At 46.1% G+C, this 21,195-nt stretch overlaps 7 protein-coding genes across 11 annotated transcripts; 3 read left to right on the top strand and 4 right to left on the bottom strand.

Moving 5' to 3' along the window:
- The first annotated feature begins 20 nt into the window (after positions 1-20).
- Positions 21-2,809, top strand: Tsf1 (transferrin 1). Its single transcript, XM_034323406.2, has 7 exons — positions 21-235; positions 316-849; positions 917-1,508; positions 1,569-1,804; positions 1,889-2,168; positions 2,245-2,560; positions 2,624-2,809. Exons 1-7 carry the CDS (start codon positions 142-144, stop codon positions 2,711-2,713), a joined length of 2,142 nt encoding a protein of 713 aa, XP_034179297.2. The 5' UTR covers positions 21-141; the 3' UTR covers positions 2,714-2,809.
- On the bottom strand, positions 2,304-4,952 carry LOC117603872 (uncharacterized). The gene is made up of 8 exons (XM_034323412.2): positions 4,510-4,952; positions 4,378-4,443; positions 4,230-4,296; positions 3,918-4,169; positions 3,689-3,850; positions 3,412-3,624; positions 3,163-3,338; positions 2,304-3,099 (listed from the first exon to the last, which is right to left on the bottom strand). Exons 1-8 carry the CDS (start codon positions 4,950-4,952, stop codon positions 2,910-2,912), a joined length of 1,569 nt encoding a protein of 522 aa, XP_034179303.2. The 3' UTR covers positions 2,304-2,909.
- A 187-nt stretch (positions 4,953-5,139) lies between these two features.
- LOC117603870 (putative glutamate receptor) lies at positions 5,140-8,873 on the bottom strand. Its single transcript, XM_034323407.2, has 11 exons — positions 8,027-8,873; positions 7,868-7,968; positions 7,717-7,800; positions 7,340-7,645; positions 7,161-7,270; positions 6,388-6,555; positions 6,107-6,333; positions 5,836-6,050; positions 5,507-5,763; positions 5,372-5,444; positions 5,140-5,307 (listed from the first exon to the last, which is right to left on the bottom strand). The coding sequence occupies exons 1-11, from the start codon at positions 8,238-8,240 to the stop codon at positions 5,140-5,142; spliced, it is 1,923 nt and encodes a 640-aa protein (XP_034179298.2). The 5' UTR covers positions 8,241-8,873.
- LOC143305796 (uncharacterized) lies at positions 6,634-7,323 on the top strand. Its single transcript, XM_076690806.1, has 3 exons — positions 6,634-6,775; positions 6,839-7,126; positions 7,187-7,323. Exons 1-3 carry the CDS (start codon positions 6,717-6,719, stop codon positions 7,188-7,190), a joined length of 351 nt encoding a protein of 116 aa, XP_076546921.1. The 5' UTR covers positions 6,634-6,716; the 3' UTR covers positions 7,191-7,323.
- A 2,311-nt stretch (positions 8,874-11,184) lies between the features above and the next one.
- On the top strand, positions 11,185-14,240 carry LOC117603867 (uncharacterized). 3 transcript variants are annotated; one of them, XM_034323405.2, is made up of 13 exons: positions 11,185-11,320; positions 11,391-11,520; positions 11,595-11,725; positions 11,788-11,922; positions 11,978-12,142; positions 12,205-12,293; positions 12,356-12,533; positions 12,592-12,817; positions 12,880-13,041; positions 13,107-13,261; positions 13,334-13,569; positions 13,630-13,819; positions 13,883-14,240. In XM_034323405.2, exons 1-13 carry the CDS (start codon positions 11,266-11,268, stop codon positions 14,137-14,139), a joined length of 2,109 nt encoding a protein of 702 aa, XP_034179296.2. In that variant the 5' UTR covers positions 11,185-11,265; the 3' UTR covers positions 14,140-14,240. The 3 variants fall into 3 exon arrangements, with proteins under 3 accessions (XP_034179296.2, XP_076546920.1, XP_076546919.1); XM_076690805.1 differs by having other exon boundaries at positions 11,266-11,725; XM_076690804.1 differs by having other exon boundaries at positions 11,266-11,725; positions 13,334-13,819.
- On the bottom strand, positions 14,240-15,428 carry LOC117603880 (uncharacterized). Of its 2 annotated transcripts, none has more exons than XM_034323427.2 (5): positions 15,149-15,428; positions 15,044-15,081; positions 14,744-14,971; positions 14,465-14,555; positions 14,240-14,371 (listed from the first exon to the last, which is right to left on the bottom strand). In XM_034323427.2, exons 1-5 carry the CDS (start codon positions 15,171-15,173, stop codon positions 14,316-14,318), a joined length of 438 nt encoding a protein of 145 aa, XP_034179318.2. In that variant the 5' UTR covers positions 15,174-15,428; the 3' UTR covers positions 14,240-14,315. The 2 variants fall into 2 exon arrangements, with proteins under 2 accessions (XP_034179318.2, XP_034179319.1); XM_034323428.2 differs by having other exon boundaries at positions 14,744-14,923; positions 15,149-15,308.
- A 1,024-nt stretch (positions 15,429-16,452) lies between these two features.
- Positions 16,453-18,647, bottom strand: prel (preli-like). 2 transcript variants are annotated; one of them, XM_034323423.2, is made up of 6 exons: positions 18,406-18,647; positions 18,272-18,335; positions 17,581-17,781; positions 17,293-17,509; positions 16,953-17,192; positions 16,453-16,862 (listed from the first exon to the last, which is right to left on the bottom strand). In XM_034323423.2, exons 3-6 carry the CDS (start codon positions 17,670-17,672, stop codon positions 16,719-16,721), a joined length of 693 nt encoding a protein of 230 aa, XP_034179314.1. In that variant the 5' UTR covers positions 17,673-17,781; positions 18,272-18,335; positions 18,406-18,647; the 3' UTR covers positions 16,453-16,718. The 2 variants fall into 2 exon arrangements, with proteins under 2 accessions (XP_034179314.1, XP_034179315.1); XM_034323424.2 differs by lacking the exons at positions 18,272-18,335; positions 18,406-18,647 and adding an exon at positions 17,940-18,138.
- Between the last annotated feature and the right edge of the window lie 2,548 nt (positions 18,648-21,195).

The following is a 21,195-nucleotide window of genomic DNA, read 5'->3' as shown; positions in this document are numbered from 1 at the left end:
TTTCGTTCGCATATAAAGGAGTCGCGGGAAGCCGATCGCTGAATCTCTCGACGACCGTCTATCGCGAGCAGACTTTTTTCTCTTATCCGTTTCATTACGTGTTTATTCGTCGCGAATCTTTAATCTGATACGCAACGAACCATGCGGTTCGAAAATCGCGCCGCTCTGGCCGCGCTCCTCGTAGCCGTGGCCGGCTCGTTCGCCGCGGCTGAAAATACTCCCACGGGACGAGTCTGTAAGTATCTACGCTTATAACGACCGATTCTCGCGTTCATCTCCTTTCACTCTTAAAATCACTTTTTTATGTTTGATCAGTCACGATATGCGTGCCCGAAATCTACTGGAAGGAGTGCTCGGAAATGATCAAGGATTCGGCCCTGAAAGGAATACCCATCTCCTGCATTTCCGGCCGCGATCGATTGAACTGCATCGAGAAAGTCGAACAAAAGGTGGCGGACGTGGTGGCGGTCGATCCGGAGGATATGTATCTGGCCGCAAAGGAAAGCCAGTTCGATCCGCGTGATGGCTACAGCATCGTCGAACAAGTGAGAACGAAGGAGGAACCGGACGCGCCGTACCGTTACGAGGCCGTGGCCGTGGTGCACAAGGATCTCAACATCAACAACGTGCAAGGCTTGCGCGGCTTAAAGTCCTGTCATACCGGAATCGGTCGCAACGTGGGCTACAAGATACCGATCACTAAACTCACCGCCATGGGAGTGTTGCACAACCTGCACGATCCAGAGTATTCGGCCCGCGAGAACGAGCTCCGTGCGTTGAGCTCGCTCTTCTCCAAGGGATGCTTGGTCGGCACCTGGTCCCCGGATCCCGCGATCCACCGTAGACTCAGTAAGCCTACGATCTTCCATACGATCCGATTTCTACCTTGATTTACTAATTTATCGATCTCCCACAGAACAAACCTACTCGAATATGTGCGCTCTCTGCGAGAAACCGGACGTCTGCGACTACCCGGACCTCTACTCGGGATACGAGGGGGCGTTGCGATGCCTCGCGCACAACGGCGGCGAGGTCGCCTGGACCAAGGTGATTTACGTGAAACGATTCTTCGGCTTGCCGGTCGGCGTCTCCCCCGCGATACCAACCACCGAGAATCCGGCCGATTTCCGCTACTTCTGCCCGGACGGTAGCAAAGTACCGATAGACGCGAACACGAAACCGTGTACCTGGGCAGCTAGACCTTGGCAGGGATACATGACAAACAGTGACGTGCAGGACGTGCAAGCTGTGCAAAAGGAACTGACGGATCTCGGTAAGTTGGGAGAGCAAGAAAAGGCAGACTGGTGGAAGGACATCATGTTACTGGACGAGAAGACTTTGGCTGTTGCCGCGCCTCCGATACAGCCCAAAGAACATTTGACCAACGCGAAATATCTGGACGTGATCGAGCGGAACTCCGGAGCGGTGGGCAAGAGCGCACGCTGGTGCTTCTGGGACCAAGGCCCGCTCGTAAAGTGCTTCGATCTCGCCAAAGCCTCATTCTCGAGGTAACTTTCCTTCTTCCCCTTATTTTTCGTTCGTTTCATCTCGCCCGCTTCGTTTCGCAGAGACGTCAGACCGAAAATCGAGTGCATGCTCGAATACACTGAAGAGGACTGTCTAAAATCGATTAAGGATGGCAACGCGGATCTGACGGTTATGGAGGGAGGCTCGGTGGCTCGAGCGATCAAGGACTTCAACGCGATGCCTATAATCGCGGAATCGTACGGAAAAGGCTCGACCGAATTTGGCGAGAGACCTGCCGTGGCGGTCGTCCGAAAGTCTGCTTCGATCAGCAAACTGGGTAAACGTGGAACCTCGACGCGTTATTCTCTTTCGTTCGCCTAATCGAACGCCTATACTTGACCGTATTGTTCGACTCTTTTAGACGATCTGAGGGGCAAGAAATCGTGTCACAGCGGATACGTTGGAGACTTCGCCGGCTGGAAGGCTCCGGTGCACGCCTTGAAGAACAAAGGTCTGATCGCTTCGGAAGAGGAAGTAGCCAACTTCTTCTCGGGATCGTGTGCCCCGGGCGCCCCTGTCGACTCCCCCCTCTGCCAGCAATGCGTTGGAAGCATGGCGGCCAACGATGAACGAATTCGAAGCGAGACCAAGTGCAGGCGTAACGAAGCGGAACTTTTCCATGGTGGCGAAGGAGCCCTCAGGTAAGAATTTCAACCTTTCGCCTTTATAAATATCAAACTTGCCTGTCTACCCCGTCCATTTTGTCGATCGTTCTAGGTGTTTGTTGAGCGGTAAAGGAGACGTAGCGTTCCTACCATTGCCCGCTCTACTCGCCCAGGAAGAAAACAAAACGTTAACCGAGGACTTGAAATTGCTCTGCCCCGACGGCGGTCTCAGCCCCATCAGCGAGTGGCAACATTGCAACCTCGGCATGGATCCACCCAGGGTGATCGTCACCTCCGCAGCCAGGACCGTGAACGCCCGGGAAGAACTAACTCACGGTACCTTAGCCGCCATCACGCTTTACTCGAAACGACCGGATCTGTTGCATCTGTTCGGCACTTGGGCCGGTTCGACTGACTTGCTATTCAGGGTAAGCATCCGACAGATCTCGCGAATACGTTCTCTTACGCGTCATAACAACGCTCGTTTTCAGAACGACGCAAAAGGCCTGGTATCGGTGAATCAGTCATGGAACAAGTGGAACGATTGGCAGGAGACCGAACGAAACTATCGTCCAGCTTAAAATGGTGTGTTGCAAACGGTTTGGAAAATCGACGACGAAAAAGGATGCGACGTCGCAGTTGTAATTATGCAATAAAGTACCAAATAGAGCAAACAATACACGCATTTTTACTTTATTCTCGTTTCTTCCTTACCTCGCTATCGTTTCGTGTAGATCGTGAAAGGGGGCCGACGCGACGCCGCAGAATTTACACGCGTTACGGGTCGAACAACGATTCCGAGAGCGATAGTTTCGCAGCCCGCTCTATTAAACGTTCCGCTATCCGACCGTATCTACTGCTACTGTACTTTTTATATACCACCTCAAAGCCGTTGCGCTTCAATCCAGAATTTAACACGCGTCGCAACATCGTGATCCGGCATTGATCGATTTCCTTGTCCTGAAACCTACGAATCGACCGATAGAATCGTGTAGAACGAAGAAGTGAAGGGGGTAGAGAGACGACTAACCTTTCGGATAAGGAAGGATCGTTGGCGAACAGCTGACCTCTCCAAAATAACCAGCGCGGACGAGCGTTTTCCACAACCGCGTCGAAAGTGAGACCGAGTGCCAGCTCGGCTGCCGTCACGGCGATCAGACTCGCGCTTATTCGACAAAACTGTTCGTCCAGCAACGTTACGTCGATCTGCGAACAAAAATCTCCCTACCGATCCACCGGTACGAACAGACGGAAATACGCGAGGAAAGCGTGTCCCTACCAAATAGCCGCCGCAATGATAAAGAAACAGGGCAGTCTCTTCTGGAACGCCGGCGCAACGTTTACTGTTGATCAGGTGATGGTTGAACAGAGAGAACGGGTCCGCGAACGTCACGTTAAAGTTCAAAGACATCAGGATCTCTCTCTCGTAGGCGATCAGCAAATCTTCTCGACTGATGTACAATTCTTTAGCCAGGGCCACCATCGCCGAAGCCTGTAAACGATGAAAGGAGAAAAACGCGAATAGGCAGCGTTTCACAACCGAGTATCTCGCTTACCGTTGGTATTTTGTGATAATTTTCTTGCTTCTTCAACGCGATCCACAAGCTGGCCAATGCCCCTAGTTGTAGGAACTCCGTGTCCAACGGGATTTTATCCAGCACCACGTCGAATAGCTTCACTGCTTGATACACGATGAACGACGGATATCGGCAATGCTTCTGCGAACAAATCGAACCCTATCGATTCCGTTCTCACCCTTTCTTTCCTCTCTGCTCGTCTACTTACCCCAACGTGTATCATAAAGATAACCACCAGTCTCCTTTGTTCCACGTTTACGCGCCTTTGTAAGAAGTTTGCGGACAATCGAATGGATCGCTTCTCTCTCTGATGTTCGACGTTCGGCAGATCCTCGTGATACTCTGTGTGATAGAGCAACTCGACCGGTAGAGAATCTCGTTTTTTGGGACATCTCGGAATTTCAACAGCATCGATATTGTAAGTCTTGTTCGCCGTACGTCCGTCCTCCTGGATTGCTGACTGAATTCCCAGACATCAATGATTTTTTGATCGTATAAAATACTTAATCAACGCGTTTACCTCGATCGGTATCGATGACACCATCGTGCAGGCCGCTCTGCCTCTCTCTTTCTCCTTGATCAAACGACTGTAGGAACAAAAAGAAAACAAGAAGAAAAAATCGGGAATCGTGATGGTAGGTTGTCGAAAAATTCGGAGCAATTCGTACCTAACTTTTTTCTCAATTTCCGTCGATCGTTTGGAGAGGTTTCGGTCTGTTGAAACGGAACACGACCTACCATCGAGAAAAGAAAAAGAAAAAGAAGAATGGTAGATCGGAATCGGAAGATGGAAGGCTTACCTCGAGCGACGGGGTATCTTGGAAGGCAACGGCTTCTTATCAAAGCGGGATTTCTCGATCGTCCCGCGACCGATGATCGACCGTTCTCTCGTCGCTTCGTTCAAGACATCGTCGATTACTCGCAATCCAGGACCGTTCGTTGACTGGATTCGTAGACGCGATTCTTCTCGAGGCTTGCGATCGCTCGGGACGTTTCTCTCGTCGCAATGGACTTGAAAGGGTACCTTTTTGACAGCGAGGCTATTGGAGAACGCGTGGTTCACCTGACTGCTAGCCTGATCGACATGCCTTCGGCAAATGGATTCTTTTGTAAACGAAACTTTTTTATTGCTGGCAGCCGCGGAAGGACGCACGTTTTCCTTTCCGCGTGGCAACGGAACCCCCGTCGTCGAGGGCAATTTACCGGTGGCGGGACGCGATTTCGCACGCGACGCGTCCGCCATCGCAGGATCTACGGTCCACGATCTACGATTCAACGATTTCCGATCCTTTAAACGAACGCTACGGAGAAGAGCGAACGACTGCCGCGTGTTTGAGCATTTGTCCGGACGAACGAGCGTGTTTTCGCGCCTTTGTTTACGTTCGCGAAGACGTAACGTTCTGGCGCTCGATCATCCGGCAGAGGCGCGGCTAATTAGCCGCCTGTTGCCGCGCCGCGACCACCCGAATTCTCCCGCGATCGCGACGAACCATTCGTTCCACCAGCAGCGCCATACCCGCGACCAGAAACGACAGCAGCATGAACACGAGCAGCGGCGTCGCCTCCTGCAGTTCCACCGACGTCCAGCCCGTTTTCGCCTGAAACACGATGAGAACGAGCGTTTCAGATTCGGATGAAAATCTCGTCGCGACGATCGGTTACCGTGTACTCGTTCGTCGACCATTCCGTCTTGAGCAGCCGCTGAAGAATTCCGCTGTCTCGCAGCAGAAGAATGCTAAAAGAGAAATCGTAGAATAGAAGCGGCGCGATAGTGCGCGATGAGCAGCCGACACTCACTTGGTGTCGATGATTCCACGGTAGGGACTCTGCGACGGAACCGCCATGGCTATCGTGGTCTGCATCATCACGTCCAGAGGTTCCAAAGCGCAGTCGACCTTTCCTCGTAGAACCGCTGCCATATTGTCCAGTGTCATAAACGCGTACTTGCTTTCCTTACAAACGCGTTTCAAACCGTCCAGGTAATTATCCGGAAGATCGGTTTCCCTAGTCAACAACTCCTCAAACATGACGCTGAGAGTGCGATCGGTGGTGTTCTGTCGCGCGTGAAAAAATTCGTGCAATCGGTTGGATCAGTTCGAATCGGGGTCGGATCGAGTCGAGTTTACCTGGAAGAAGCTATAGTCGGCCGAATCGGCGACCACCGCGAATCGATATGTACCGTCCACCAAGAGACCCTCCATCGTGGTGAACGGCATCACGAACGTCTTGATCGCGAGATAACTGATCAGCGCCGCCGAATAAGCGGCGATCACTACCACCGCTGTCAGATGAATGCTCAGATGCACCAGCCTGATCGGATCCAACGAAGACGGTTCCATACCTACGGACCGAAGCGACGCGTCACGTTGCTTTTCACCTCGTTGCCTTCGATCTCACCTTGCCCGCAAAACACGCCAAACACCAGGAACACGATCTCGGACAGTCGGAACGGAGAGGGTGGAAATTCGCTGGTCCTCGAGGTGAATCCCTCGATCCCGGCGATCGCGAGAGTGGCGAGCACGATCGTTATCGCGATCGCGTTCCAAATGTTGGACGCGAATGGCGCAAAATACGTGTTCCACTTGACCGCCATCGAATCTGGTCTCTTGATGTACACGCGACACCTGCAAGGAAAACGGACCTGAAGAAGGAATTTCCACTCGTCGTTGGTAACTCACTTGGTCGAATAAACGGGCGTGGTGAATTTCACAGCGTCCAGCCTGTCCGACGTCATCATCAGTTCGGTGGCCACTAAATCCGCCTCGTCCTCTAACAACATCCTGATCGAGCCCGTCCAGGTGCCGTTCGGCAGCCGCACGCCCCAAGAACCCTCCACGTAACTGAATCTGAAAGAACCGGTTCATTTGAACGGCGCGACGATCGTCGCGAATTCGTCCCGCGAAATTGCCCGCGATTCGATTCGCCTGGCTCGATGTTCGATTAGATCGATCGTCCGTAATCACCGATCAAGGAACTTAACCCTTCTTGCCAGAGGGAACCGAAGAGCATGCTACGCGGACTCGCCTCGCGATGCCTGGAACCAGTTAGCCCGAAAGGACACTCGTCGTACGTAGAAAATCGCTTTTTCTCATCTCTGTTCTTCGGATTTCTGCGATCGCTCTTTTGCAGCCGCGAACGCGTAAAAATACTGGCGAACACCGTGACTCGTCGAACCTACGAGAGACGTCGAAGAAGCGGCGACGGTCGAAAGCGCGACGCGTTCGAGGAACGATCGGCCGCCAATCAAGAGGAATACTTTCGAAGGGAAACGGCCAGGCAACTAAAAGAACTGCGAGAGCGTCTGCAGAAAAGGAAAGCCGAGAACGACGCGGAACGCGAAGGCGTGAAGAGAAGAAGGTCCAACGGACAAGCTCCGGACAAGAGCTCGGTCGACGATTCCGACCACAATCGCGAAAAGTAAGAATCTCCATCTCCCTTTACCGATACTCACGTGCAATTCATTCCTTCCTGCAACAGCTGAAGCACTTCCCCGAAAAAACCTCGGACACCGATCGTCTGGTTGGTCGTCTCGTTCCGGACGATTCGCGAGATAGGAGGATCCTGCGGGAACGAAACGAAAATTAACACTAAACAAGGAAGGAAGTTCGGAAACAATAGCTAAATACTCACGTGAATGACCACCACCCTTATGTTGCGTCCATGTAAATCGTTGCGTCGCTGATATAATCCGAGAAGAGGGCCTCGAAATCCATGAGTAACGTTCCACGTGCCAAACGTCATCCATCTCAACCGGTCTTCTTTGCCGATGCGATACACGTCTCGAATGATCTCACCAGCTCCTTCGGTGTTCCTCTGGGCGACCATCAGCACACAGTCGAACGGCACGTAAACGTTCGTCAAAACCTCCTCGAAATTGCTCTCGTCCCTGAGAAAGAGCAACCACGTCGGATAGGCCATTCCGATCCACTTGGAAACCTGTTTCATTTCGAACGGTCAGCGATGCTCGCTTTACTCTTCCCAAAACTCGGATCCTCTCGAGTATTTACCGAAGCGAACTGCTGTTTCGTTTCCTCCAGATCGTTCAGCAACACGAACAACGGCCTCTTGATCTGACGATAAGTTTTCCCCACCTGAAACGAGATAGGCGAACGATCGAGACAGAAAACCTGTGTACGAAGGATCTACACTCGAACCTACTCGATTCTTGAACATCTGAAAATCCATGATGGCTGTACGTATGTTCAAAGAGCCGCTGAAATACCTCTGAAGCGCCAGCAATCCGTCCAATTGTTCCATTCCTGAAACGATCGAATCGGGAAAGAACGCGTTCGAGCCTTTCCTCGAGAGGATTCTCACCTTCCTCTTCTATCGGTCTCGAGGAACCGCGTAGGAGTATCACGCAAGTGTTGTTAAAGTAATCGTGGACCCCTTTGATCAGACTCTGATAAACGGCGATCGGTCGTATGAGGACGGAATCGGGCGAAGCGTTCGGTTCGACGGCAAAACTCGATAACAAGAACGGCAGCAACTCGAGCGACAGGGTCGCCAGAAATCGCTGCCGTCCGAACATGATGTTCCGCTTCGACTAACTAGCTACCGCTACCAATCTTTCACCGTTATCGAATTTTCCTCGTTAATAAAGTCTCGTTTCAAAGTGACGAGTCTGATAAAACGGGGATACGGATAATCTTTGTTACACCGACGCGATAGTTGCCTAGTCCGAGTGGAACGGTCTAATGCACAACAAACGCTAAAAGAACAAATCGATTGAAACGTGGGTACGCGCGATGCGACCCTTTTTTCCCAGTCGTTGAAATCTTGCCAAACAATCATTTACCCTTTCCCTTTGATCCCGGCGCTTGTCCCGTGCTTAAAGTTCGCGCGTGACTCGATACGGCGTTTACCGAACTCTGCAAATATCAATTTTTCTCTCTTTCGTCGCGTGCTCTTGCTAAAACCAGAAGTAAATTTCAACCCGATTCCCTGTACGATCGATTCCCCATCGTCGTCGTCTGTTTTTCAAATACTCCTACGCGAATAATTCACGTGCCGTGCATTACGACACGCTCGTTCGAACCATCCTTTTTTCTACTTTTACTCGTTTCCCCTGGAATTAAGTACCTACTAGTTCGAAATAATAGCGATGGAAAATCGATTCGTTTATCAGGTATTTCGTTTTTCCATTTCGTGTTTTTCGTTAGCGCGGTCAGAGGCGGAACGTTCGCGATAAGAACGCGATAATCGTGCCGGACGAAAGGAGAAATTTGCGATTCGTGGACGGAAACGGGGCAATGTCGCGAATTTGCACCGATAACCGTAACACAAAGAGGTGGAGGATCGGTAGAAGGCTCGCGATTTCCATCGGTCACTCGTGCCGGCCAAGTGTCTACGAAAAGTTTTCGCAACGGTCAACTCGTTCTCCACGATGCGAACTTTTTGGATCCTGCTGCTGCTCCTCCTCTGTATCGCCCTTTGCCCTGCCTACCCGAACGAACAAGGTACGTTTCGCGTTTCCACGAACTGCAGACAAATCGAGATACGCGTAAATTCGTTCGTTTTCAGATAATGACCTCCGACAAATCGGTAGCAAGGAAGGAAACAACGGTGCTCCCTACGCTGTGACGTTACTGCGCCCACCACGCAGCATCGGGAGCTTCGTTACCTCCGGTATCCAAGAGCTAATATCGACCATCGTCAGGATACCCATAATGATAGCAGAGCTGATCGCACACGCGATTCGCGATTTCATATTTGCGATGATGGATGCGTTGCAACTGTTCCTTTATCCCTTTCGAAGGATTATGAACGGGATTGTTCGCACGAAACGCGAGGGTACCCCTGGCCTGGTGGAAAGCATTTTGTTGGACCTGCCTCGAATGATTTTTCACCCCTTTGAATTTGTGGATGATTCGGTCAAGGCGACGAGCAACTTCGCCCGCAACCAAACTGCGATGGTTCTGCAAAACGCGCTAAGAATTTGCTGGCGTTTCCTCGCCACCACCGGACTTCCGTGGTTACGCCGTATTCTCGATCGAGTGGCAAGCATGCAAACCACGCCAGACAACGTTCGCACGCTTGTCAAAAATTTCGACACCATGTACAACATCTTTCAGATGTTGGGTTACATTAGCCCGGCCTATTAATCGCTCGTTCGCCGTCTCGAGCGACGACCAGACGCGTTTCGAATGTAATCGAGGCTGTCTAAATTAGAAAGAAGGTAAAATAAACCACCCTAGAGCATCGATGCGGATTCTTTCAATTTTTTTTTTCCAATTATTAACTCGTTATCTATCGGCGAATCGTCCGTGCTGTTTCCCACGGTTTCGCAAAGGAAAAGCAAAGAAGGATAAACATGGAGATAGAAGAAAGAGAAATCGTCAGGATTTACCGCGATGCGGGTGAAAATTATCAAGGGACGAATTGCACGGGCCGTTTGCGAAAACGATGTAGGACGTTTCGCGATTTCTTTTGTTCGTCGTTCAACGAATTTCTCGGCCTGTTCTGCTTGTACACGCCTCCAACCGTGCGTAAAACGGTGCTTACGTAAGTCGAAGGACAGCACTAATCGAGGAACGAGGAGAATATCGCGTCATCGCGCTTGTCTATTCGCATCGTTATCGTGTTCGTAATTGTTACCCCTGCTAACTGTTTATCCGTCGAATCGAACGGACGCGAGGCGATCGAAGACTGAGCAGCTACGACGATAACGTCGTGCGGCCGCTGCGGCCGGAAATATTCGCCGAAGCGGGACGAACGCGTCGATGCATCGCGACGTCGCGCGTCACGCTTACCGCGTCTCGTGTTAACCATTATAATTTATCAACTCCGGCCGCGCCCGTCGTAAACGTTTTCATGATCCGACCACGCTTTACAGTTTTATCATTCGCTTTTGCCTTCGTCGAGAATTGACGAAATCCATGCGGCATCCATCGAGCCCGGTACCAGTTGCACCATCGCGCGATTATTCCCGAGCCATCGCGCGTCCGCGTAAGCGATCGTTGCTATCCGTGTTTTTTTTTCAGGTGCATACAGGTGTACGAGCATACTTTTGTTCGCGTTTCCCGACGCGTCAGTTGCTCGCGAATTCGCAACTCGCGCGCACGTTTTTTTTTCGCGTCGCTCTCTGCGTTGTCCGCCGTGCTTACAAACGACCCTTGACCGTTTCCTTATTCCATTCCTCGCGATATCGTCCACCGATTCTACATTTTCCTCCTTCTCGACAACGATTGTAATCACGATCACGTTTCAAGAATCGTTCGGCCTTGACGATTTTCCGCGACGACGCGCGTCGTTTTCGTAAACGAAAAGCTAATCGACCGAAGAAACTAGCTATCGCATTTTCCTCCAAGTTGTTATCTCTATTTTTCTATCAGCTTTCCTCTCGCGACAGGCGCATCGATTTAACTATCTAACAAGCGTTTCTGTCGAATCAACGACGTAACGAGGCGCGAAACGCGGTTACGTAAGCTCGAGCCGGTGTTCGACCAGCCGGGAACTAGGACGCGCGAGCGAACGATCGCAAATATCCTTGGCACCGTGCTCGATACTCGAGGCTCGGACGGGTACGCGGCCGGAAACGAGCGTCGAACGCGACGATGCTCGCTCCTCTCCTCGTAACGATCGCGGTTTGCGGATTCGTGACGAAAATCGGTAAGCGTCGAGGCTCGATTGATCGTTGGAAACACCGATCGCTAACCGTTGATCGATCGTTGCGTTGCAGAAACGCGGGGAAATTGTTCCGACACCGGCTGGGAGAAAATCGGCAGCGTCAAACCGGAGTCCATAAGCTCACAAACGATTCTGTACAGCGCCGTAAACTCAAAGGGAATAACGAAACCCTGTTTCGAGAGGTAGGCGAAAAGCCAGAACATTGTTCAGTAAACGGAAGGGAAAAGAAAATCGGCAAAATTTCGTTCGGTTTCAGGTGCGACCGCGTAAACTGCACCGCGTTCGTCGTAGATTTCGGCCGAAGCGTTTGTTACAGCGTTCGAACGGAGGACGACGAGCTGATACCGGAAGCGAATTCGACCTTCTACCAGCGAGTCTGCGTGAAAGGTGAGAATACGCTCCCACCGCTTCCAAAAGCCATTCATCGAAACGGATTTGCTCTCGGCTAGTTCCACAGAGTTGCAAACGAGACAGATTTTGGCAAGTCGAGAGAAGCCCGGGAGCGGTGTTGATCGATTCCGGAGCCTTTCACTTGCCTCAACCCATCACCAGAAACCAGTGTTACGAAAAATGCGTGGAGACAGGTAAGCGCGCGATCTTTAAGATCCTAAAATTATTTCAGCCTCGAATCGTTCGCAGGAAAAAGCTGTCAATCGGCGCAATTCCGAACGACCAAGCCGCTCTCGTCCGACAACGCGATCGGCCAATGTTCCCTATCGTTGCTCGAACGGGGGATCAAACCTCGTGCTTACAGAGCCTCCATGTACAGAGACGAATATCTTTGGGATCAATGCCGTAACCTCTGTGAGTAACCCGGAAAAAGCTCGATCGCTTTGCAAAAGAATCGCCAGCGTTTCGTGTTACAGCGAGACAAGAATATTGCTCCTACGCGGAATTTCCAAACGCCTCCTTACCCTACTCGGACCTCGCGCTGCTCGATCTTAACGAGAATCAGGTAAAGGGTTGCGATTCCATTTTCTTTCGATACCGATCGACGATCGATGGATTCCGATGCAGTGCCGACAGAGGTGCGACCGGAGCGTGGACGGTTTCATCTGCCGCGGATACACGATGGACAACTCGTCCGGGGAACCGGTATGCCTGTTGCACTCGGAGGACACGAACGGTCTCGGAGTTAGCTCGCTGATCGTCGCGTCGAACGTGATCTACAGGGAACGGGAACCGTGTCTAGACCGTAAGTATCGCGATCGAGATCGCCGCGCGAAACCACGGGAAACCGTTTAATCTTTCAGTGAGGGTACGATGCGACCAGTTGACGATCACGATCGAGCTAAGAACCAACGACCGATTTTTCGGTCGGATCTACCCGATTGGTCACGCGGACGACTGTGGTGTTCAAGGCGGAGGCGGTAATCGCACGTTGTTGGTCTTGCCGATACCGTCCGCCGATCGACTACGCGACGGTAACGGAATTCAATGCGGTCTGAACTTAGCCTTCTCCGTCGACGATCGAAATCGGTAAGAGACATCGTTGACAAACGACAAAGAATCGAGTAAAAATAAAGGGAATTGGAACGCAGGACACGACCCCTGGTCTGGACAACGATCGTGGTGCAGTTCAACCCGATCGTTCAACGTTTGGGGGATCAAGCGGTCAAGGTTGGATGCTCGTTAAACGATCAAGAACCTCCGATTCCGCGCAACGTTACCGTCCACTCGAGCTTCAGCTTTCTCGACCCGAAGTGAGCATCCATTCTCAGCTTTTAGATTTAGCCGCGTATCGTTCGCTCGAATTCCGTGTGTTTAGCGCAGGAGTACCACCCATATCCTCGACCGTCGTGAACGCCTCGTCCCAAGCGCCGATGGTCACCATGAGGATTCTGGACGAAAACTCGAGGGACGCGGTCGTCACGCACTTGGGACAGAAATTGACGCTGAGAATTCAACTTGATCCACCGAACGGTATACCTTTTCGCCCACGAATATCGCAATCCTAAATTTCGAATAACTCTGGCTCCCTTTCTCACGGTAAAGACGCCTACGACATCACCGCCGGTCACCTTGTAGCGAGCAGCGCTTCCGGCGACGCTTCCTACTTGCTGTTGAACGAACTCGGTTGCCCCACCGACCCTACCACCTTCCCAACCTTGACGAAAGATCCGCTCGACGGCCGCTCCTTGATCTCGACCTTCGCCGCCTTCAAGTTCCCCGATAGTCAACTAGTTCGATTCAACGTGATCGTTCGATTCTGTTTGGAAAAATGTACGCCGGTGAGTCGATTCCCTCCTCTCTCCGACGAACTCGCTGATCGATTATTTCACGCGTTACAGACCATCTGCAAAGGCGATCAAATTTCCTACGGTAGAAGAAAACGAGCCGACGAACCGCGAGAGGAAACTCTCGAAGAACTGCCGCTGCAGCTCTCTATAATCGTGCAAAATCCTGTCGCGTCTTCGCCGGATCGTTTGTCTTCGACGAGACCCAGCGCATCCCCTGATACCGTGCTGATCACCGGTGAAAGTAAGTGTTACTCTCGTTCGAAGTTAACCCTTTGCACCATCTAATATCCCTCTGTATTCTCAGACTCGGTGGATGGACTCTTTTGCGTGGACCCTAGCCTCGCTCTGAGCCTGTTGATATTCTGGCTGATCATACAGATCGCGTTAATAGTCGGCTGTCTGTTGACGGTCGCTCAATACAGACGGACGGCCATACGAGCGGAAGAGGAGAGAGCCAACGTGCTGGCCAGACACTTGTACGGCATCCACGGAGGAAACTTTGAAATCACGCGGAGAGTCAGATGGGCCGACCACCGTGCTTCCTCCTCGTCTTTCGATTAAATCGTTGCCCCATTTTTTGCTATTATCCGGAAAGTCAGAGTAACGATACTATCGGCTTGTGAAAATGATTAAAAACAATAATAATTTTATTTTTAATTACACGCTAATGCAGTCTTTTTGCTCGAAACTACGCAGTCGAGCCAACGCGAACAAACGCGTCCCTCTCCTTCCCGATCTTATCCTCCTCTGATCTTCGTAGTCGCGCATTTCCCGTAATATTTTAGCGTAATATCTGCAACGGAGAATATGTTTCGCAAATTAATTCTTGAAATAGAACAAGGAAATGGTGGGAGAAAAAAAATACAACGATGTTTCTGCGTCTCACCTTTACCACACGTCGCTGCGCAACTTAATCGTCCTGGATTATCATAGTCGACGTTGTCCGATCCGCAAACGGGATTATACTCCGGTGTCGCCTGAAAACACACGATCGTTTCATTTTATCGACATGTTTACACGCGATGCATGCATTATAATTTTTCGAGTCGCGCGAACTTTGATCTCGTTCGATAACTCGTGCCTCCAGGCTACTAAACGTCTCGTCGGTCTTTCCTATTTACACAATTACTTTTCAAGGAAACAAATGAGATTTCCGCCAACTCACCGGACACCTCGCAACGCAAGCATCGAATAGAGCATCCACCAAAGGAGAAGCAGTCACCGTCGTCGTCGGTGTCCTCGGAGTCGTGGTCGTCGGTGTTGGGGTGCTGCTTCTCAAACTGGAAGTCGTTACTCCATTTGAAGACGGTCTGTCCGCCGGCCCGTCGAAAACGAATCCGTCCACCTCGAAAAAATTAGCTCTCGATAAAGAAGCGTCATCGTCAAAAGGGAACTGATGAAAGGTTGTTCGTTAATTGGAGTCGTAATACGTCTGTTACGCGGTGTATATCGTAAATTGGCATACCTGTGCATGTGTGATCATCCTCCCACTCAATGCAGTAACTGCAACGACCAAATTACACTTTAGATATTTTTCATTCTATCGTCTCTTTGCGATTGCAGTACTTACCAAAAATCACGTAAAACAACCACATTTTATCCGTAAATCGTCTTCCTTTGTCTCTCTATGCCTTCCTCTTCCGCGTCAAGATCGAACATTTACTGGTCGCGTTGGATCTTCCGCGTTTACTTTTATAGGCTCCGAGAAACTGACCGTGCAACACTCTTTGTATGGTCAACCAGTCACGTGGCAATCGGTGAATCGATGAATCGGTGAACAACCTTAAAAATCCCCGTGCAAAAGAACGCGAACAGACCGGATTTTCCCGTGCACTCGCCACTGCCCGTCTCTCCAAACAAAACGAATAAATATTATCTCTCGATCGTTTTCAAATTTTCTATCCTCCTACGAATTCCTCGGAATCTTTTTTCTTTCTTCTTCTGAAACAAATGAATAAATAATGTAAATCCAGCTTTTTACCCTTTTCTGCGAAATTAAAAAACAATTCGTATGCGCGTGTATCTGGTTTTACTTACGTCCAGCTTGGAAATCCCGATTTCCTTGAGATAGAAGAATCAAGGTTGACGCAACCACTCATCTTGTTATAATTAACGTGTCATTTTTCCCGATTTCGTTGAGTGAAAATTCCAGATGAAAAGTGCAATCTCTCTTATTTTTTTTTTTAACGCACCTTTATTTCTACGTTCATTTTAATACATACGTCTTCGTCTACGTAATTCTTGCATGATTTACAGCACGGGGTAAAAGTAAACGATATATTACAACTTCATTTGACGCAATCTTCCTACACTCTTTGTATCTACATTTATACAAATTGCTATATCGTACGTGTAACCGTGGAAACTGGAAAAATTTCCGCTACGTACGCGAAATACGAGACTTTTTGTGCAAACAACAAGCACAGATATACGTGCAACACTAATTAGCCACAATGAGATACCAAAAGTATCGAATATCGTCGGTACAAAATCTTTCGTGCGAAACAACAAATTGTGTGTATATTGTGTAATGCGTTGTATAATGCACCTATCGATCGAACATGCTTGTCCTTTATCTTATATACTTTGTCTCGTTGAACGAGAACACTTTTACGATCATTTTTATAAAATATATCAATTCCAACTTATGGATAACATTTCACGCGACGACTATTCTTCAAGACAATATATATATATATCAATATTTCATTCATTTTTGGTCACATTTATGCAAGTAAGCGTAAACAAGGAATAAGGTGAATTTGAAATAATACCGTCGGATACAACGAAACATAGCTTCAAATTCGTTAATGTGCTATAGTGTTGCGTGTGTACGATTTAATAAATTATTAAAGAAGTCTTAAGTCTTGATTAAAAATAGATTGGCAGTTGAAAGGAATGACGAGGGTACAATCATACAGAATTTCTTACGGTTTTCACGTGACCGACGATAGAAGACCAACTAATTCATATTCTCAAATAAATCTTGACGACATTGAATATTATGAAAATTTTCACCGTATCGATTTCACTCGATCGATCTTGCCTCTATAAACAATTCTCTTCCGATTTACATTTTTCAATTTATCAAAATATTTTTTACAATTTTTTCACGAAAACGACGTTGTTGGTTAAAACATTTATACCACATAAATTGTTCCAGCTTTTTCCTTTGCTAAATCTTTCGCTTTCTTTGCAGCATCCTTTACTTTCTCCGCTTTACCTTGCAAAGAAGTTTGAAAACCTTCCGCGAGACTAGACTTTGCTCCAGCTGCTTCGTCAAGCTGAAACGATAAGCAATAAATGAGCTATTAAATCCACGTACGTGGAAAGTATTCAGGCGTATGGATTATATGTTGCATTATCCTCCTTACACGATGAGCGATTCCCATTTGAGGATTCATATGTTGCGCCGTGTGTGGAAACATATGCGCTAAAACGTAATTGAAACCAGTATACATCTGTTTACAATTCTTTTTAAATTTATCCAGCCCAAACGCTTGAATAGCCCTACTAAATCCAAAAGCTCGACTGTCTATCCATGCGGACCTTTTTGCTATGGTCCAATTTGGATTCTCATCGCAAACTTTATAAACAACCTTCTCGACGATACTCTGCAAAATAAGGAAACTTCAAAAAAATCAAACTTCAATTTCCGACGCGTTCACGATACCGTATTTCTTACTAATATATTTCACATATTGATTTGATTACCATAACTGTAGTATAGCCCAAATTTCGCGTATATGTTGTCAAAGTTTTTGCCTTCAAATCTACCGTACTCTCTTCAACAATCTTGACAACATTGGTTTTAATAAACCTTTCTCCCCACTTGGGCACACGTTTATTAGTTTTTGTCAGGAGCCTTGTACTATGTAAAATTCCATTTCTAACTCTTCTTGATATAGTGTCTTCTGTCAGTACATGAGCGCTGAAAGAGAAATTTCAATCTTATGTGGTAAAAGTTTACATGGTAGATAATACATAACGCTTCTGACATACCTGTTAGGATTTGGATATCTTTGCCAAAATGCTTGTGCAACTTGATTCCAATTAAATTGGAAAATTATACTATCCTCATAGTGTTTAACCATCCTTTCAACCAATATAATTTCTTCTACTAAATAAGGTGGGAACTTTCTTTGTGGAATATGAAGCTGATTGTACGTAGGAAACTGTCTGATATAACCTGTGTTTTTTTATCTGTAAACAAAAGCAAAAGGTAATGATTCTTTATAGATGAATATAGTAAAATGCGTTTGTATAAAAATATATTCATTATCTCTATACATATAGGTATAACAGCATTATAAACATGGTTTTATTTCTATCCTATTCATATAGTAGATACAAAAACTTACATGTATACAAAAAAGTAATATACATTTAACACCAAAAGATTTGGTTGATCTTAATGGCTCGTCGTGATAAATAATTCTGATTAAATAAATGTACTTTCAGAGAATTTTACGAATTGCATAACCCTTCCCCATGTTCGATAATTATTAATTGATTTCTACGTATAATTATTAAATATCAAGTCTCGAGTAAAATCAATTAACGCTAATAATAATCCAAGAACATCACAAAATTAGTAGTAGACAATAAACGGAAAAATTTTATCAGATAATCCATTTACCGCTTAATCGCGAGAGTTAAAAGTAAATAGAACCAATGCTTTCGGATACAATACCTAAATTTTGAGGCTTGTTGTAAACACGTGGAGGTAAATATCAGCCAAAATATTGTTAATTCATCTGTAGTAAAAGTAACATTATTCACAGTATGCTTTATTACATACTATGCGTACAAAAGTGATGATATAACCTTTTGAAAACTATTCCTTCTCGAATCACTCTGAAAATTAATGGTACCGCGCAACGGATAACACAAATCATTCATAGACGACTTATTCGACTGTTGATATAATCAAACAATTTGCTATCAGTTATCATATTTTATACATGTTCACATGGCTAAATATAAGACACATGTATTATACTGTCAGGACTCCTCATTTACAAAACTCAGCGACTATAAAGTCACTGTAGAACTCTGATACTTTACAAGTGTTGCCCGTGTGGTGCAGCACCAGTTTATCGGAGCAAGTAAAACACTGGATGAGCACCCTCTGAGTCGAAGCCGAACTTCGAATTCCGCATCGGTAAAACAGCCCATGGAACAGAAACTGATTCAAGAGCCACCTCAGTTATTGCATCCAACTAACTGCATCCTATACTACCTCACCTTTCGCATACACCTACATGACGCGTGTGTGCTACGATAGCTATATGTATAAGTACATAATTAAACAATACTGACTATGAATTCACTATTCATTTTCTTTCCGTAAAATTGTATCTACAATGTGATACACTTCAGAATATCAAAGGCATAGTTCCTGAAAAAAATATAACAGCGATTAAATAGAAAAAAAAGCATTTTCGTAGCCAATTCGCTCGTATTATTTGCTGCATAATTAATAAATGTACCATAGAAATAATGATACGGTTATTAATTAGTCATCAAATAATAGCAATTGCCTAGGTTGCTGAGGATGGAGACCCACCCGACCTCATCCCATCCACCCTCCATTTATGCAAATTTTTATTTTTATTCAGTAACATCATCCTCTTGATGCACATTTGCCAAACGTTTTTGACTGTTGTACAAACGAACAACAAAAGGAGCATTATTATTATTAGCTACCATAAATATGCAATTACATATTTGTCCTACATACTTATATTATTAAGAATGCCTGCTTATACGAACGGTCGTAATTATATTAAAAATTCGCTTAAATCTAACCCTTCCTAATTAAACACTGCAGTGTTTGACGATTATATCTTGTGTTTATATAAAAACTTAAAGGGATATCCATAAATAAATAAATACAATGAATTTGTTAATTTTTTTGTCTCCACCAGAATACTTCCTGAAACAAACTAAAAAGGATTAATTACCAAAATACGGCCTGAGATATTTCTCTGCAACAGAAACTTATTAATTGAATCCATATCAAGACAAAAAAAGTTTAATAGCTGGAAAGATGATGCATTAGTACAAACAAAATTTTGCAGAAATCAGAGTCATTGTTAATGACTAATTTCCAATGAAAAGAAGGAATATCAATAGAATTTCAGTAGCAAAATAAAGAAAAAAAAATATATCGTTACTCAATAAGTGATTTGATTTAAAAGGATTAATTATTTTTCATTTAATAGTATCTAATATTGGTTCATTTGTTGACAAACAGTACACGATATTTTAATTGAAACAACTATCTTTTACCTCAATATACGTTCAACCATGACTCTACCTGACTTTATTGCATTATATTATTTAATACACCTTTCAATGCAAATTTATTGTAAATGAAAAAACTGAAATGAAAATCGCGAGTGGATTTTGCTTTTCAGGAAAAGAATTTGAAAATTTATAAAAGTAATTTAATTAGCTTCTCCGTAAGCTTGATTAAAAATTAAAACTGAACAACTCAAAGAACAATTATCCACTACTTTTGTTTGAATAAAGTAGAATTAAAATTTAATAAGTTATCTCGAATGAACAAATATTCCTTGAAATAATTTATAACCAATCATCACAAAATAAAATGAACTTCCATTTTAAATTAAACTTTGAGTACACGGGAACCTGAAAAGAATAGTTTGATTCGCCATAAGAGCAATCCCTAAGCAAACCCTATAAAACAAACCGAAATTACACGCAACATTAATTTTAAAATTGCAAAGAAGTAAAAAATTTAATAACAATCGCGAATTCATTCGCAACACTAATTTCATTAATTATATAATATATACAAAAGCGTACGCGTGAAGGCTGCTCCATTATGCGCAACACTAAGCTGAAAAAAAGAAAAAAAGAGAAAACGCGAACTGTAACGCAACACTACTCAAATCAACCGAATTTTGTAAGACGCAACACTAATCTAAAAAATGGGTACAGCCAATCCAAGGCTGTATCACGGCAGCTGGTCCATAGCTGCCTTATGGACCATGGCAACTCCACTGGATCGTTTTTGGGCATTTCATCATATATCGCAACTCTAATGCAAAACGCGAATATTCACTACCGCAACACTAATTAGCAGGGAACTCTATAAACTAATGCAAAGCAATCGCGTATTTATAAGTCGCAACACTGGGAAACAATCGCGTTAATGTCATTCGCAACGCTATCTTTAACAGACATGCAATTAAAATGCACAAAAAGGGGATTCCCAAACCGTGAATACTTTATTCGCAACAATAAATCAATCAATAATAAAAAACAAAACTCTAAAAAATCTGAAACCAATAAACATTACAAAGCAAAACTCTCAAAAATCTTAAAGCAATCAACATTGAAAAGTTAAATTCTATTTTGAAGCAATGCAAAAAGGAAACGCGATATTTTAACTTTGCAACACTAAATAAAAATCGCGATAATCATGCATACGCAACACTAAATTGAACCGTGATCGATATTCATTCGCAATACTAAATTGAACCGTGGTCAATATTTGCAACACTAACTTGAAAACGCGATTTGCCCCAAATCATGGGGGTCACGGGCCCCCTCTTGTCCTGAAATTACAAAACTACAACTACAGGC

The sequence above is a fragment of the Osmia lignaria genome, chromosome 11 (assembly GCF_051020975.1).
Source record: "Osmia lignaria lignaria isolate PbOS001 chromosome 11, iyOsmLign1, whole genome shotgun sequence".
NCBI lineage: Eukaryota > Metazoa > Arthropoda > Insecta > Hymenoptera > Megachilidae > Osmia > Osmia lignaria.
This window is presented reverse-complemented; position numbering and strand designations above follow the sequence as displayed.

Coding starts and splice junctions, on each gene's coding strand:
- LOC117603880 (XM_034323427.2), bottom strand. CDS start 15,173: ATGTGGTTGTTTTACGTGATTTTTG. Junction 14,972..15,043: donor GGATGATCACACATGCACAG/GTATGCCAATTT, acceptor ACCTTTCATCAG/TTCCCTTTTGACGATGACGC. Junction 14,372..14,464: donor CGCAGCGACGTGTGGTAAAG/GTGAGACGCAGA, acceptor TCTCCGTTGCAG/ATATTACGCTAAAATATTAC.
- Tsf1 (XM_034323406.2), top strand. CDS start 142: ATGCGGTTCGAAAATCGCGCCGCTCTGGCCGCGCTCCTCGTAGCCGTG. Junction 1,509..1,568: donor GCCAAAGCCTCATTCTCGAG/GTAACTTTCCTT, acceptor TTCGTTTCGCAG/AGACGTCAGACCGAAAATCG. Junction 1,805..1,888: donor TGCTTCGATCAGCAAACTGG/GTAAACGTGGAA, acceptor CGACTCTTTTAG/ACGATCTGAGGGGCAAGAAA.
- LOC117603872 (XM_034323412.2), bottom strand. CDS start 4,952: ATGGCGGACGCGTCGCGTGCGAAATCGCGTCCCGCCACCGGTAAATTG. Junction 4,444..4,509: donor AAGATACCCCGTCGCTCGAG/GTAAGCCTTCCA, acceptor TCTCGATGGTAG/GTCGTGTTCCGTTTCAACAG. Junction 3,100..3,162: donor GATCCTTCCTTATCCGAAAG/GTTAGTCGTCTC, acceptor GTCGATTCGTAG/GTTTCAGGACAAGGAAATCG.
- LOC117603867 (XM_076690804.1), top strand. CDS start 11,266: ATGCTCGCTCCTCTCCTCGTAACGATCGCGGTTTGCGGATTCGTGACG. Junction 12,143..12,204: donor GGATCAATGCCGTAACCTCT/GTGAGTAACCCG, acceptor TTCGTGTTACAG/CGAGACAAGAATATTGCTCC. Junction 13,262..13,333: donor TCAACTTGATCCACCGAACG/GTATACCTTTTC, acceptor CTCACGGTAAAG/ACGCCTACGACATCACCGCC.
- LOC143305796 (XM_076690806.1), top strand. CDS start 6,717: ATGCTACGCGGACTCGCCTCGCGATGCCTGGAACCAGTTAGCCCGAAA. Junction 6,776..6,838: donor AGCCCGAAAGGACACTCGTC/GTACGTAGAAAA, acceptor GCTCTTTTGCAG/CCGCGAACGCGTAAAAATAC.
- prel (XM_034323423.2), bottom strand. CDS start 17,672: ATGGTTAAACACTATGAGGATAGTATAATTTTCCAATTTAATTGGAAT. Junction 17,510..17,580: donor AGATATCCAAATCCTAACAG/GTATGTCAGAAG, acceptor TTTCTCTTTCAG/CGCTCATGTACTGACAGAAG. Junction 16,863..16,952: donor AAATGGGAATCGCTCATCGT/GTAAGGAGGATA, acceptor TTATCGTTTCAG/CTTGACGAAGCAGCTGGAGC.
- LOC117603870 (XM_034323407.2), bottom strand. CDS start 8,240: ATGTTCGGACGGCAGCGATTTCTGGCGACCCTGTCGCTCGAGTTGCTG. Junction 6,334..6,387: donor ACGCCCGTTTATTCGACCAA/GTGAGTTACCAA, acceptor TTTTCCTTGCAG/GTGTCGCGTGTACATCAAGA. Junction 5,308..5,371: donor GGTCGACGAACGAGTACACG/GTAACCGATCGT, acceptor ATCGTGTTTCAG/GCGAAAACGGGCTGGACGTC.